Source organism: Scyliorhinus canicula, chromosome 3, assembly GCF_902713615.1.
Source record: "Scyliorhinus canicula chromosome 3, sScyCan1.1, whole genome shotgun sequence".
Lineage (NCBI taxonomy): Eukaryota > Metazoa > Chordata > Chondrichthyes > Carcharhiniformes > Scyliorhinidae > Scyliorhinus > Scyliorhinus canicula.
Window position 1 is genome coordinate 138670778 of NC_052148.1, and position 17527 is coordinate 138688304.

Sequence of the window (17527 nt, forward strand, 5' to 3'; positions counted from 1 at the left end):
CTCACATTTAATCATTTCATCTTAATCCTTGTAATGCTGTACCTTTGACAGATTTGTCCCCAAAGTGTGTTGAGAGGAAACTTCTCAAAAATATTTCACACTTTCTCAAAATGAGTTAACTATTTATTTGGATAGTGATTGGTTCCATTTTAAAAAACTTGTGATGTCTTTGTGCTAATGATAATATAAATGTGTGCTGCATTGGCCCATTTCACAACATTTGCTTTTCTGATGTCAGTGAAAAATTACTGTATGATCTGATTAGCTGCTCTATAATTACTCTGGAAAGATGATCATTAACTACTATTTTCAGTTGTGTGTGGTTTCTTTTTCAATTTATTATTTTGAAGCTGACAGATGGTAGGCAGGCAGCTTGCTCCTTGGCCTTTTCCAACTATACTTTCAACTGGTCATTCTAAGAATGCCCCTTAAGTTGACTTTTCCTCATTTATTTCATGTTTCCTCATTCTCTCTGGGGAAGTGCTTTCCCTCTGCTTGATGCTATTCACTGAATTGTGATGGTGCACTCCGGTCCAGGGATGTGAGTTGACTTCTTAAAAATGTCTCTCTTGATAAGTATCTCATTGATATAACCCCCTGGGCTTTGTTAAACAGAATTGGGAAGTGGTGGTCATTGTCACAGCCACTATTCAGAAACGTACGTTTCTCAAGTGTGTTTCAAAGATTTAGTTCCCACCCACTGCCTTTTAATGTCATGCGTATTCCTTGAACCACTATGGAAGGACAGCCTGGGCCACACCTTTACATCTCTTGAGGAAATCAGGACAATGCCTGGCTGTCTCAAAGCTGATCAAACTTGCTGAGTGGAGTATGTATTCTGGTGTTAGTTGAGATAGAAATTCAAGCTCTGTGCTTTTACTCGAATGCCATTAAGGAAATTAATAACTTTGCTTTTGTTGGATGTCTTTGGGCACAATTCAGTGACCCCATTGCACCCGGTGCGGATCCGGGCACAGCAGGTAAATCGCATGTGACCTTCAAATTGGGCTCTGCACCAGGAGCACCTTTGTCGCGAGTTACACGACTCGCGCAATTTGGTTCATGCCTTCACTGGGTGGGATGCGGATCGGAATGTTTAAATGGGCTTTATGAAGCGGATGCCAGATTCATTCAGCGCCTGGGTGTCAGCGGATGGGAGACCTCGCCAGGGTGCCATTTAGCAGGTGTAATGGCTCCTGGAGGATGGGGGTCTCCCAGGCCATTGGGCACCATTGGTCTAGGACAGGCCAGCTGGTATGCTGGCACTCCATTGGCACCCAGGCACCTTTCAACTGGCTCCATGGTAGTACCACCCCAACAGTGCCACACTATTGCCAGGGTGGCGCTGCCATGGCACCAGGGGCACTGCCAGCATGTCAGGCTGTTAGTGCCACGGTGTGAAGATGCCAGTTTGGCACTGCCAGGAGGTAAGCCGGGGTGGGTGCCTTGCCAGGTTGGGTGGGGTTCCCGAGAGCCTCTCAAAGATTGGTGGTTAGGGGAGGTGGTCGAAAACACAGGAGGGGGCCTGAAAAGGTGGGCGGATGGTGATCGGGGCAGCCTTCCAATATGGTACCCTGATCTGCGAGGAGCCTTTCCTGATGGCGATATCAGCCCATAAGCAAGAAATCCCACTAAGTGCCACTGTAGCAGGGAGAAACTTGGGACGCCAATAAAAACGGCAAAGTGCCGTTAGATCGCGGGGTGTTTCACGGCACTGCAGCTGCCCAAAACACCCCACTAAATGTGCCTTCCAGCGGAATTGAATTTGAGTCTGCCAAATTGTGTCCTCTTTATTGGTTGATTTCTGTTTTTGTAGTCTATGGGGTGGAAAATGAACTTATTTTGTAAAGTTCATCATATTTATTGTGAAGAAGCTAGAACCGCATGTAACTGTTCTCGTAAACTCTAATATAATTATCTCCGTGCACTTTACGTTTGTTTAAATTCATTTTAACTTAATGGGACTAATATGTATTTCCCAGAGTCCTTTAACGTTGGTTTCATCTTTTGAGAGGAATGATAATGCAAGTAAAAGTAATCACCATCCTCATTCCACTGGAGCAGGACACACTCGTGCTCTTGTCTCTGACTGGAAGGACAGTTTCCAAGGAGAGAAGTGTTTGTGAATTGGTGTGTTTTATCTGTCATTACACGTGCTGAAAATATGGAAATACCCAAAAATGTTGTGATAAACTAACTAACATTTTTAATTTTGGATAATATTGCATACTTTGCTTCATGGCTGCAGAAAAAGCAAGGTCTCAATGCTCTTGGAAATGGGAATTATGAAGTTGCTGGTGAATCTTTTCCCCTCTTTTCTCCCTTTTCTGTCAGCATATATAATTTTAACTATGGTAGGAGCTTCATGGAGCTTACCAATACCTTATATCAAATGGAATTCAAGCAGACATTGAGCAGGATCTAAGAGAAAGGAAATGAAGAAAAATAATGAAGCATGTGGCTTGTGCGGCTAATTCAGATACATTGACAGGCATGTAAAGAGGACACTCACCAAAGCATATACCTTTGCCACGCTGTGTTAACTCATTGTTATTACAGTTACATTGATTTTCTTAGAGGCTTTTCCCTGTCAGGTTCATGCTCTGTAACCACAAAGCTGAAAAAGGGAATGTTTTTAAATTCAGAACTCGCATGCACTAGAAGCACGATGGGATCAAAGAATATGAGGATGGAGTGAGAGGTCTGTCGGGAAGGAAATCCTGAGTGTGAAGCTCCTTCCGGTCAATTGGAAGGGTTCACAAACTCACACAGGGAAGGTTTAAGATGACATGGCAGTGAAAGTTCTGCACCACTGATGTATTGGGTAAGCTGGGTCTGCGAGGACTGCGTTTAACATAGCAGTGAGAGAGACAGGCTTCCAACACTTGGAGAAATGCAACTCTATTTTATTGAACTACCAACTGTTAAACATACTTGAATGTGGGTTGACACTATGCTGAGTTCACTGGAGACCTGAGGCTAACCTGACCAGACTATCTTGCTACCACATGGTGGATGTTCGTGTTGTTGCTCACGGGCTCTGGCTGTCTCAGAGGCTGCATCCCAAGAGAGCGGGAAAACTAGTGCCCTCTGGCTTTATAGTGGCCGTATCCTGTCTGGTGATTGGCTGCTGTGTTCTATGTGTTCATTGGTCATCCTGTGTGTCAATCAATATCTGTCTGTGCACCATCATATACTTGTGTGTATATTATGACAACAACAATCTTACAACCTGCAGCAGTGGTGCAGTGCAAAATTAAAATGAGAAGAAGTTCTGCTTCTGAGGACACTGCAGATGAATTGGAAGGCAAGTGAATGCCTTGATTGATTAAAGGATTTAAGGGGTTGATTAAAGGGGCACCAAACAGAACTGTTCACTCCCAAATGAGGAGATGTGGGCAACTGAGAAAGCATAACAGCCTTTCAATGACGATGGAAGGAATCAGTAAATGGAAGCAATGATACCCATTCATGCAATCAGAAAATGGAAGACAAATCCTACAGAGTAGCAGTAATTGTTCTGTTTGCTTTAGCCCCTGGTTCACAGCGTGGCAATTCCCCAGAGTAACAATGAACTTCAGAGATATTTGGCGTGATCTAATGGCTACATTACACACAGCATGGATTTGTGCAAGCCGCTTCAGTCGCGGGAAAGGGATCAGCGTCGGGCACCGATTGATTTCTGATTGTTAACGGGACGGACTCCCTATCTAACGGCCTCCCGTGATCTAACCAGCTTGTCAGCAATCTGTCACGTGGTCACCTGCAGTTTAGCCCACCTATTTAAAAACGTGAAGCTAGTGCAATGGGGGAAGGCGCCCCGGGGGGACGAGTGCCAAGGAGGCTTGTGGAACTCAGTGGTACCTAAGGGTCAGTCATAACTGACTGTCAGTCTCTCACCATCTCCCAATTCTTTACAGATATCACATTGTAGGGGGAGGAGTGGTGCTTGGGGAGACCGGAGGGTAGTGAAGGGTGCAGGCTGACCCACGGTGTGGAATAACGTGACAGAGGCTTCACCCGTCTCGGGTGTAACAGTCCAAACACTATCTGTCCCTAGCTAATGATGGTGCCTCGCTTCCCTCCAGTGCCCACTCAGTGATCTTCTATCATCTTAGCCCTGTATGCTCAGCTGCTATATCTAGGTGTGTCCCAGGATGCACATCAGAGGTGGAGGCATCCTGCCGTTTTCAGTACCTTGTGGCCTTTGATGCCCCTAGTGTGTGTCCCCTGGAGGGCCTGTGGCCAGAGGGCCCTTGCCAATGTGCTGGTGGCACATGCCTGCCTTGCCACCCTGTCCCACAAGATGGGCCATTGTCAGGAGTGGGATCTCAGCAGAGCTGGAGACTGCTGACGTCTCCATATTGAAAGGTTCTGGGTCAGCTTCCAGCGCTCGCACCTCCCTGATGGTGCCCATAGAGCCCTGGCCGCCACCTTGGCATGTAGGGGCAGCTGGAGTGAGCTCTAGAGGCCCTTGCTTGCCCTAGTGGCTCCTCGTCTATACCATGGTGTTGACGCCCTCAGCGATGCTCCTCTGTAACAAGGCCATGCTCTGGAGTGCCTCAACAATGTTCATCTGCATCTGGGACATGACCCTCAGCGACTGGGACGTGCACTGGAGTGCCTCAGCGTTGCCCGCCTGAGACTGGAACATATTGTGCAGCGCCTCGGTGAGGTCCACCTGCATCATGGACATGCTGTCGGTGCGCTCAGCCAAGGCCTTCACAGACTGAGCTATGCCTTGGACACCTGATGCTGATGATATGCTTCAGGCTCTCCACTGCGGTCGCCACCCCAGCAGTTTTGGCTTTGGTGCCATGCATTGCTGGCACCATCTCCTGCGCCCATAACCTTTGGGACTCCTCCAGTCGGCTATGGACACTGTCTGGAATGTTGTTGACATCTCCTGAATCTCACGGCCACTCCCTAGCGTCTGCATCAACTCCAGGGCAAACACGTCCAGAGGATCGGTATCTGACTGGGACATCCAGTCTCTCTGGACTTTTCTGCCTCCGCCTGATGCATCGCAGGTTAACCTCTGTCAGTGACCACTCTGTCCTCGGTCACCCCCGTGACCTCCACGGCTCTTTCCTTAAGAGGGTGAGGACTCTGTATTCCTGGGCCCCACCGCGTATCTGGCCCCTTTCCATCTACTTTGGGCTAACTTCTCCTGTGGTGACAAAGAGAGGGCATTGTGAGCAGCACACTTCATGCATCACAGGGCGAGGGGGAGGTTGGCGTCTTATGCCACTGGACGACGGTCCTCCTGGATACTGTCCCCAAGCTGACTGCACCTGAGGAAGGAGTTGCGCTCTGAAAGCTAGTGATTTGAAACAAGCCTGTTGGACTTTAACCTGGTGTTGTAAGGCATATTATTTTCAGATGAGTGAGAACCAGCATCAGCTTTGCATATCCAGAAATCTGGGGACTTGCATTCGCCACATTCTCCAGGAATTGGCACCATGGGGACTGGGAGGGCACGCATTACCAGCGGCTCGGAAAGTAATGGCCACTGTCAATTTCTACACCACCGGCTGCTTCCAGAGCTCCACTGGGGACCTCTTTGGGATTTCTCCAGCATCCATGTGCAAATGCGTTCATGAGGCCACAAATGCCATTTTTGCCAAGGCCTATAATTACATCAAATTCAACACAGATCAAGCATCCAGGACACCAGAGCACTGGGGTTTCCTGAGATTTGCAGACTCCCACGGGTGCAGAGTGTCATCAACGGCACTCATGTGGCTGTAGAAGCTCCATGGCAACAGGCACTGCAATAAATAATCAAGAAAGGCCACCACTTGCTCAATATACTGTTGGTCTGCGACCACAACAATCTTATCATGTAGGTTTACGCCAAATACCCAGGAAGTGTCCATCACTCATACATTTGAGTAAATCGCAAATCTCAGGCATCTTTGAAGAACCATACAAGATCCAGAGTTGGCTCCTCATTGATAAAAGGCTAATGACACTCAGGAATCATCTTCAGACTCCTACAGAGAGATGGTACATCGAGACTCATGTCACTCGCTGAACATTAGTGGAGCACACCATAGGAATTCTGAAGATCTGATTCTGATCCCTGAACAAATTTAGCCGATCATTCCAGTACACTCCCCAGAAGTTCTCCCAGATGATCATGGCTTGCTGTGTGCTACACAACCTGATGCTGCAAATGAGAGGGGACTTGCCAATTGATGACATGGAGAAGCTGCATGTCTCCACCAGTTAGGTGGAGCTTGAAGGGGAGGAGAGTGATAGGTTTGATGCTGCAGGTGAAGAGGCCATAGCATGGACCAAATGAGGCAGATGAGACCCTCATTGCCACCAGATTCCATGACGAGTTCAGTGAGTACCCTCTTGGATAAGTGCCCTCCACCATCGACCAGCATGAAAACTAGTGTTGCTTTCCCTCTCATTTCACCCACACACTTCAATATGAGAGTGAATTGTTACCCATTGGGCTCACATTGTCCCGATCCATTGAAGGACGATGCGCCCTTGGCACCATATGTCCTTGCTCAGATGAGGAGCTAACTGGAGGAGGACGTCACGGCAACAGATTTTGGAAGGCGCTGCCTCTTCGACCATATCTCCAACATATCAGTCGTAATGACGCCCTGCAAGAGCCAGGAGCTATTGCAGAATCCTCAGCCATCTTGTAGCTGTATACCTTCGAAATGACTAGGTTCATTGAGGAGATCCATTTCAAGAAATGGAACTGCCCAGTCTGTGTAATATCGATTGTGAATCAGATAATTCACAGTTGGAAAAAGGCAACCAATGATGTCCTGCTGCTGTGAATGCATTTGGAGATGATTCGGGTGTCTGTGGTGCATTCTTTCAAATCACACGGTCATCCGATTCTCTCAGTTAGTGATCCTGGGCTGTATTTACCCTCAGCTTAGTATGGATGCACACCACCTGTACATGACAACATCAAACATTTTCCTGTCAGACTTAAAATGTCTCTCCAACACAGACATTATTCCCTCATGGCCACACCTTGCCCTTTTCTAAATTCAAAATAGACAATAGAACATTACAGCGCAGTACAGGCCCTTTGGCCCACGATGTTGCGCCGACCTGTGAAACCAATCTAAAGCCCATCTATACTATTCCATTATCATCCATATTTTTATCCAATGACCATTTAAATGCCCTTAATGTTGGCAAGTCCACTACTGTTGCAGGCAGGGCCTTCTACGCCCCTATACTCTGAGTAAAGAACCTATCTCTGACATCTGTCATATCTATCTACCCTCAGTTTAAAGCTATGTCCCCTTGTGGTAGCCATCACCATCCTAGGAAAGAGGTTCTCACTGTCCACCCTGTATAATCCTCTGATCATCTTGTATGCCTCAATTAAGTCACCTCTTAACCTTCTCTCTAACGAAAAGAGCCTCAAGCCCCTCAGCCTTTCCTCATAAGATCTTCCCTCCATACCAGGCAACATCCTGGTAAATCTCCTCTGCACCCTTTCCAATCCTTCCACATCCATCCCATAATGCGGCGACCAGAACTGCACGCAATACGGCCGCACCAGCGTTTTGTACAGCTGCAACATGACCTCATGGCTCCGAAGCTCAATCGCTCTACCAATAAAGGCTAACACACCGTATGTCTTAACAACCCTATCAACCTGGTTGGCAACTTTCAGGGATCTATGTACATGGACACCGAGATCTCTCTGCTCATCCACATTTCCAAGAATCTTACCATTAGCCCAGTACTCTGTATTCCTGTTACTCCTTTCAAAATAAATCACCTCACACTTTTCTGCATTAAACTCCATTTGCCACTTCTCAGCCCAGCTGTGCAGCTTATCTATGTCGCTCTGTAACCTGCAACATCCTTCCGCACTGTCCACAACTCCACCGACTTTAGTGTCATCTGCAAATTTACTCACCCATCCTTCTACGCCCTCCTCCAGGTCATTTATAAAAATAACAAACAGCAGTGGCCCCAAAACAGATCCTTGTGGTACAGCGCTAGTAACTGAACTCCAGGCTGAACATTTCCCATCAACCACCACCCTGTCTTCTTACAGCTAGCCAATTTCTGATCCAAACCGCTAAATCACCCTCAATCCCATGCCTCTGTATTTTCTGCAATAGCCTACCGTGGGAAACCTTATCAAACGCTTTACTAAAATCCATATACACCACATCAACTGCTTTACCCTCGTCTACCTGTTAAGTCACCTTCTCAAAGAACTCAATAAGGTTTGTGAGGCAGGACCTACCCTTCACAAAACCGTGTTGGCTACCCCTAATCAAATTATTCCTTTCTAGATGATTATAAATACGATCTCTTATAATCCTTTCCAAGACTTTGCCCACAACAGAAGTAAGGCTCACTGGTCTATAGTTACCAGGATTGTCTCTACTCCCCTTCTTGAACAAGGGGACAACATTTGCGATCCTCCAATCTTCTGGCACTATTCCTGTAGGCAATGACAACATAAAGATCAAAGCCAAAGGCTCTGCAATCTCCTCCCTAGCTTCCCAGAGAATGCTGGGCTAAATCCCATGTTTTCATGCTTAGAACTCTGCCCTTAAGAGCAGCCATCATTTTTAATAAAACGCACACTTCAGCTTCAGTACATCATCACTTCTATCCATTGCTCCCCTCCAAATTGTCGAAAGCAACAATGTGTGTTTCCAGAGCATGCTCAATGCTTCCATTGGCTGCTAAAGATCATCATGTGGAATTAGCATTAGAGTGTGACAAGTGCTCAGGTGAGGGTATGCACAGGGCTGCATCTCTGCTTTGTGACGAGAACCTTGTCCCCATAATGAACACAACTACAAGATAAGAAATGCTGTAATTTGGACGTTTGAGCACCAGGACAATAATGTGGCCAAGCTTTGTCATCTTGAGGTGACAAAGTGCCCTCAATTCTTGGTGACCTTAGCAGATGTAAACTCTGCAAGTTGGAAACACGGTTGGTCGGAAGAAGCTGATACAAGCTCGGGATATGGGTTCACAGCATGGTAACCCTGACGAGAGGCAGAGAGCCTGTGGAGTTGCACGATATATGACCCTTCTCCATGTGTGAGCCTTGTACCTTGCACCGTCACCTTTCAGGAATGCAGATGAGATAGAGCAACTCTGCCTCAATCTTACACTGCAAATAATAAATATGATATGACCCTGTAAAGCATGTAGGACAAGGCATCACTGATGTTGAGAATGGTCAGGAAAAGGGACCACCATGGTGATACAGGAGCACACTACATAAATGCGTGACCCATGATAGTGACATGTGTTATAAGTGGGGAGATAGACCATGGTATCGCACCTCGTTGATGGCAATACAGCTCATCATTAAAAGGAGGCATACACAAGAGGAGAGATGAAATGGGTGTGATTGTATTAACATTTGTGTACATGCTCTGCTACCATTGTGTTCCTAAATCTTTCTGACTTTCCGAACCCTATCACTAGGTCTTGATGCTTACTTGACATCCACAGTGGTAGTGGAAACAGCCGGTGCATTAGCATGCTGCATTTTCACCCAGACTGAAGGAGGACAGACTCCTCCAATCTGATGATTGCAGCTGACATCCCTTGCTGATGTTTCCAGGTTTGTTGCTGCAGCTCCAGCAACTGACTTAGGACCAAATCCAAAGGCTCATCATCAGAATCGTGGCCTTCAGCAGTCCTCCAGGTGCTGGTGACTTCAGATTTCTCTGGTTCCTCCTGCTTTGGACCAGATTGTTCACTGTGCTCACCAGATCTTGACTCCCAGCCTCCTCTAGAACTAGGTTCCAACGAGGTCTGTGTATCTGCACTGGTGGACACTGTGGGTCAGTGCTGTGATGCTCACCTCTGGTCCCTCATCTGAGGTGTCCTTGAGACAGGAGCTGAGGGCCTGGCTTGTGAATGTCCTCGGCTGTTTTTCAGATGTGCCAATTAGAGAAAGGAGAGATAATTAGGCATGGCATGTGATTCTGCAGCAGGACGGAGTACTGTCAGTAAGATTTTCTGAGGGATGAGTTGGTGCAGGACTTTCACTTGGGTGCGCTGCCATCTTTGTCGTCGGTGCAGGCCTGGTCGATGTCCTCTCGCAAACTCTGTGGGGAACTTGATTTGGGCCATCCACCCTCGGTCTGGGATCTTTCCTTTCGCTTGTACACAAGCTTTATCTACATGAAGACAGACAGAGTGTGAGGAAGACACATTCCAGGGCAGATGATAAGGATACCTGGCATGTGTGGGTGGCAGTGGAGCCTTGGACGGAATGAGGGTGCAATCTCTAGGAGATGAAGCTGGATGGAGATGTGAGGGTGTGTGTGATAGAGTGAGTGGTGAAGTCCTTTGAGCTGACAGTATGTAAGATCAAAGTGAGATGGACTGGTGAGTGTGCGAGTTGAGAGCGATGAAATGCTTACCTTACCTTGGCAGAAGATGAGATCATTCATCCTCTTTTTGCACTGGCTGGCTGACCTCTTCTGGACCATGTTAGCATTGACCACTGCTCCACTGCCACCCAAGCTGGATTGGTCATCATGCTGGCCCTCCGGTGGGCCTCGACTGTGTTAATTAGGTACTCCAGTGGGGTGTCACTGAATTTGGGGGCTTCTGTTTTCTTGGGTTTTGGGGCATGTCTTCAGTGGAGCAGTCCTGGGCTGTCAACGTTGAGAAGTTGGATTTTAAATGTGGCGCCTGGAGTAAGTAAGCAGTGAGCTGACAGCAGGATGGGTGAATCTGCGAACCAGCATGTTTGACGTGCATGCATTATTAATCAGAGAAGTGACAATATTTTGTGAAAACCTACCATTGCAGCCGATGGGTAGAATGCCGTTTTTTACATCTGTTTCCACTTTGTGCAATGAGCCGTTATCTCTTCATCCACCTTCAGTGGTTTGAAGTAATTATTAATTGAGTTTTAATTTTTGTGCTGAAGATTGATCGGGATCAAATACACAAGCCTAAGGCATCTTTCAGATTAGGGAAAAAGGTATCTATTTCTCCAATCTCAAGTGAATATTCTTTAGTTTGGGAAAATCATTGAAATGTCAGCAGCGGAGGAGGCATTTTTTTCATTCAGACTTTCTGTGCCTTTATAGACTGGAACCACTATCTTTCACACTTTTCTGTCATTCCATTGATTTCACTCCATGTTACTTGTAGCAAATTTGATAAAGTGGGAATTGAACTTCAATCATCTTTTGCTCCACGATCTAATTAGAATTGCTCTAACAATGTGTCACTAAATTGTGGCTGTTTTCCAACCCTCTGCTTTGACTCACTCACTAAACAAAAAATATAAAGGTTCCAGTGTACAGTTAGACACACCATTTACTGCTTTAAGTATGTCAATAGCGCAGGACTCTGTACCATATGAAATAATAACCAGAATAGAATGAATGGAAACATGGATATAATATTTTGTGCATGATTATAATTATCATATTCATATTTTCCAAGGCAATTGTAGAAAACGCGTTCACTGCAAACTTTTCTCTCCTGAAAGCTTAGACAAATCTGCATATACTAGGAGACTAGGAGGAGAGAAAATGGTTGACCTGTGCTGAAGTTACTGTCAGTGGTTCAAATCTAATTCACATTAGGTGTATTAAAATCAATACTTACTATGTGAAGTATTAGATGATAGACAGTCATGAATTTTTTTAAAAATTTGGGACCATGGAATCAAATGAGTAAGTTCTGTTGCCTTTGTGAGGCCTCACCTCCTGAGAGTTCACTTTGAAACTGAGAAATATGAGATATTGATAAATTACTCAGACATGAGACCTGCTTAAAGAGGTAAGTTTACAACAATAGTTTCAAAACCATGGAGGTTACATCAATGATCTCGCAGAGCTTCAAAAAGATTTAGTCTCACAAAGAACTTCACAAAGGTTTACACATACCAAGTGGATGACGTGGTTGCTTCAAGAACCTCATTCCTGGGTGACTGGCCACACTCAATTCCTGTGGAAACTTAGATGCATTTTAGTCACGCTCTTTTATACCCTTTGTCATGGTAGACCTGGGTGTTATTCTGACAGGACCTTAATGTCCTATTAAGATTCTCTTTGATATAAGTTATCCAATAAAATGTTGAGTTAAATGTCCAACTATAAGTTACCTTCCATACCTTTCTTGAGCTTATGCAGTACAGCCGCATCAGGGCTGCTTTACATATGTTTTTTCTGTTCCTGTGGTGAGATCCCTAACTCCCTCAAATCCCATCCTTGAAGTTCATAAGCGTCATTGCTCGTATTTGCCTGTTGTTTAATATTTATGCCTAGAGCTATGAATAATGACGATTCAGTATCAAAATATTAAAGAACTTTCAGGGCTTTGAAAATAATCAGTAAGACAACCAAACAGTCCTCACCCCCTCTCACACTCCACCCCCTCCACACTCCCTAATCCATGTCAACTCATGCCCCCACCAACCCCTCCCCCCCCATGAATTCTCATACCCTCCATGCCAACCTGTGCCACTCCACACACAACACCCCTGTGACCCTTTATAGCCCTTGTGCCAAATTATGCCCCTCCATTCTCAACTATGGCGCTCATACCTTCCATGCCAACCTATGGCCCTTCACCCATGCCCCACCCTTAGTCCAAAAACTACTATGTCAACTCGAACAGTATCCACCATGGGCAGATCTTAGGACTTATGTTGAGATTAAATGAATGTTACCATCTCAGTTGATGTTATAACTGGACGAGAAGATCCCAGAATGGAATTCTGGCTTAAGAAACCTCAACTTCTCTTGTTTTTTTTTATGAAACATGGAGGAACAGAGCCACAGGACCACAAGCAAAGAACATTTATTAAACATGAAAAATTGGATTATTATACAATATTCCTTTACTCCCCTTTTAACAGATATACACAGATTTTAAGACCAATACGAATTACAAAGTGCATCTTAATTTATAAGTGTCTCGGTAAGACAGAATCCCTTTTTAGGCACACATTGGCTGTGGTCAAATACACACACTCCGCTCTGGATTCAAGTCTTTGGTTTTTGTCCTCAGAATCCCCCCATATGATTGTCACATGAGAGTTTCCAAACTCCACTCCCAAAAAATACACTTCCAAATCTTATCTCCTAATAATGCTTTCCTTGTCGATTTACATTCCAAAATTCAATCTAGGTTTTCCAAATTATATTTTTAAATAGAGCTGCCATTCTACTTTTCATAGTGAATCCAGTCTAGGATTTTCAACTTCTCCTTTAGGATTTCCTTGTCTTGACTGTTGTACAAACTGTTCACAATTGCTTTAACTCGCAATTCTCAGAGTTTAGTGCAATGGCATCAAAGCTTTCATTTATCTCTGAAGCCTGCTGTCCCATTTTAAATCTGGTTACTGCAATTGTCTCTTTAACTCAGAACACTTAGTTTGCTCTTATTTGAATTCTTCTGATAAATACCTTGGTCTCTTCTCTAACTCTAGTCATCTAAGGCAGCATGGTGGGACAGCAGTTAGCAATGCTGTCTCACAGCTCCAGGGTCCCGGGTTCAATTCCAACCTCGGGTGACTGTGTGGAGTTTGCACTTTCTCTCCCTGATTGCGCGGGTTTCCTCCGGGTGTTCCGGTTTCCTCCCACAGTCCAAAGATGTGCAGGTTAGGTGGACTGACCATGCTAAATTGCCCCTTAGTGTCAAAAAAAAGGTTAGGTAGAGTAACTGGGTTATGGAGACAGGGTGAAGGTGTGGTCTTACATTCTTTCTGTCCCAATTCCTGTAACTTGTTCCTTGGGAAGTCTGCATCTTTGAAATTCTGTTGCCTTGTCCACCTTCTCCTGCCAGAGGTGAAAGATGTCCTGTCTCCAACTACAATAAATCTCCCGCTACCTGTAAAGTGCACACATCATTTTTTAGACATATGCACTTCAATATATCCAGTTGCTTCTGTGAACCATGGGTGTGCAATTTGGACCTGCCCCATTCCACACTGTCCCCATTAATGCACCCCCCCCACCCCCGGCAAACCTGTGCAAATATAGTGGGATCAATTTGGAGCAGGACTTCCAGAACCAGGTCTCCACCCCATTTTCAGGAAGACTGACAAACTTTGCATGTATAATCAAACCTAATTGTTTTACAGAGATGTGCACGCTAATTAACTTTTGCATTTCACAAAGCACCTTACAGCCTGCAGCACTCAGCTGTTTTTACTTTGCAAAATGTATTTTAACCTCGCAAAACATACTGGTGAAACATTTTCTCAAGTTGCAACAAATGTTCTTCCACCTTGTGTCCTGTAATTAGAGTGCCAGATACACTGACAAATCTGCTATCTTCCTCAAACACATGGTTGTTATACATCTGTGCTAAAAATTGAATTGTGCCTGAATTGGCACCTGATCCTATAATGATGAAGGTTTCAGCATCACAGCGAAGTAGTTGGCCAGCCTCCGATGTTTTTTGCTGGTGAGCTGTGGGCTTGTCCTGGCCACAATGGCAGGTTGCGCAGCAAGTTGATTCCAGAGAGGGGGAGGCAATAGGAAATGGGGCAAGGAGTGACCAACAGTAACTTCAAGATCTGGTCATCCTAAAATCACCAGGCCCAAAGTGTTTCCACTGTTCAGTCATGGAAAGTTGGTCCCCTGAACTGAACTTCTTAGCCTCTTATTTTACCATCCACAATGTCCACATTTTCTGTCTCTCTGCCACCCCGCTGGCCACCCCCTCCGCCTCTCCAACGGAGCAGCTGCTAAAGTGTGTTTGTAATTAGATATTTCAGACTGATATACAATATGGCTGAGTTGAGTGATATCTGTTGACATAAGAACTAGGCCCCTCAAGCCTACTCTGCCAACCAGAGAAACACCCATTAATCCCCACTCTTTGCGTTCTATTAATTAACCAATCCTCTATCCATGCTGCTACTTTACCCTTAATGCCATGCTTCTTTATCTTATCAATGCTTCTCACTGATGTCACGGGACATGATTACAATAATATTCTGAGATCCTCAGGGAGACAGATTGTGGGCCAGAGCAAGCGGGGGTTCTGTGGGCAGCACGGTAGCATTGTGGATAGCACAATCGCTTCACAGCTCCAGGGTCCCAGGTTCTATTCCGGCTTGGGTCACTGTCTGTGCGGAGTCTCCACATCCTCCCCGTGTGTGCGTGGGTTTCCTCCCACAGTCCAAAGATGTGCAGGTTAGGTGGATTGGCCATGATAAATTGCCCCTAGTGTCCAAAATTGCCCTTAGCGTTGGGTGGGGTTACTGGGTTATGGGGATAGGGTAGAGGTGTTGACCTTGGGTAGGGTGCTCTTTCCAGGAGCCGGTGCAGACTCGATGGGCCGAATGGCCTCCTTCTGCACTGTAAATTCTATGTAATTGTATGTATAACTGGGGATTGCTCCTACAAGCTCCAGGCTGAAGCCTTCTGCAACTGAGTTCATGCTCCTGCCTGTTGATGAAGTCATGGATCTGGCCTATTTTGGCTAAAACTTCAGGATCACTCAGTCAAACATTCAGGGCTGTGATCTACCTATTTGGGAACGAAGTTCCATAGCAGAATTATCCTGGTGTTTCCCAACGCTCGAAGCGCCGAGAAACACCATGCTATCAAACGGCCATTCGGATAGATCGGGAGCCTCACCGGGAATTCGCGCAGCTGAGGCCATACTTATTCCCATTTTCTGCTTTAAGGAGCTCTGCTTGCTGGAACTCGGCAATGCAGGGAGAGGCCAGTGGAACCTGATCTCTTGACCCCCCTCCAATGTGGCCCCGAACCCCACCAAGCCCCTAAGCACCTGCAAGAGGGTCCTCAGTACCCCACCCACACCTGCACAGGGTCCGATCCCTGTCGCATGAAAAATGCCAGTGTGGCGTGAGATCTCGCGAGCTGTGGTGAGTCGGGTAAATCCCAGAAGAGGTATCCCTTGGAATCTACCAGCCACACTTCTTTTTGGGTGCAACATGGCTGTTAGATCTCAACCCCATATTTGCTGCACTCAGGCACTCTATGTTTGGTGCCTGCGTTGGGCTTCCATGAAGAGCCTTCACCCTTTCTTTAAAATCAAGAGCTATATATTATACTGCACTCTACAGTTGCTTTTTGTTATGTAATATTGAAAAGATATTGGTACACTTCAAAGTGTTCGGATTGTGTTCCTTGACTACAAGAAAAACATTGTTTTACATAAACCTCCGTAGCAGTAATGTATCATTATGGCAGTTATGTGTTAAATTATTTCTCCCCACTCCTTCCGCCTCTCGATAGGGTACAGAAATGTTCAGAGATGAATCAGATGAACACGCACAGTTTGTCCCAGGTGTTTTCGCCCTACTTGTTCCAAACAGAAGGTCAAACCAAACAAGAAGTGAATGTTATGGAGGATCTTATCAATTTGTATGTTCAACTCTTCAGTGTAAGTACGCATTTTTGGTCATGCAATGAAAGTAATTTCTTCATTGGAATAATTTACATTGCTGTAAATCAGAGCAGGCAATTAGTAATTTTGTTAGTTTTTCTAGAAATAAGAAATAGGGCATTTACAATAGATTGCATTGAACACATTTCATATGCTAACTACGTAAACTAAACCAGCAAGTTTTGCTTGCTTCATTATTCAGATCTATTCCTCACCTCATCGCGCCATTAAAGTGTAACCTTAAAATTTCTATTTTTTAACAGTTTCAATGTAATCAAAGTACTTAATCTGTCCTAAGTAGTCAAGTAACCAGACAGAATTGTGTCCAAGAAGAAAATACAAAAGTCATAATAACTGGCAACAACATATTTACATTTTCTTCAGAAAATCTCATTCCTTTGAAACTGGGGGTTTGAATATTAGACATGGGCTCAACTTTTATTGTACCTTTTTTCCAAAACTGCATTATTTTGTGAGTTCTGTTAAAAGTTTGAAACAACAACAATTTGTGTTTATATATAATGTATAATATATAATATATATGTAGCATCTTTAATGTAGAAGCTCCCAAGGTGCTTCATAGACACATGAATAAAAATAAGATTCTGAAAAACATGAACCTGGTAGAAGGCTTCTGTGGGGAGCTGAGGAGGTGAGTAGCCATCTTTGCTCACGAGCAAAGAGCCCGGGGATTGCCACCCCAGTACTCGGCAGGTGGAGGACACAATCAGCTGGGAGTAGGTGACCCTCCACAGCAGTGGGCCTCAATGGGAGGGTGGAAGTGGGTGCTGGGGGGGCAACCAGGGGGGGAAACTGCGCGCAGCACCACATTGCCATCCCCTGGATCATGCGTACACATTTCTGGGGTAACGCCTGTTTTGTGTGCCTCACCCATAACCCCAACTGACTGCCGAGGTCTATGGCCATGCAGCTGAAGGCTATTGCTAATAGGGTCTTGCCAATCGTGATTAAGTGAGCACTTCACACAACCCAAGTGGATCCCCATGAGTGGGCGGGCCATGCAGCATGTGGGAGTCATTCCCGAGCATCCCAATCACACAGTGATGCCTGAAAACTGTGGGAGGCAACTTGGCAACCCAGATGACATTGCGAGGGTACCCAGATGTACCAGAACACTACCCTGCCCAACAGGCCTCCA

The 17527-nt window shown here is 45.5% G+C and overlaps 1 protein-coding gene across 5 annotated transcripts in view; it reads left to right on the plus strand.

The window, feature by feature from the left end:
• The window catches only part of zmp:0000000660 (arf-GAP with Rho-GAP domain, ANK repeat and PH domain-containing protein 2), a 494698-nt gene that overhangs the window by 375191 nt on the left and 101980 nt on the right, over window positions 1-17527 (plus strand). For all 5 annotated transcript variants that reach the window (XM_038791442.1, XM_038791438.1, XM_038791439.1 and 2 more), the window contains exon 23: window positions 16218-16365. In XM_038791442.1, coding sequence (XP_038647370.1) covers window positions 16218-16365 — 148 coding nt within the window. The remainder of the gene's footprint in view (window positions 1-16217; window positions 16366-17527) is intronic.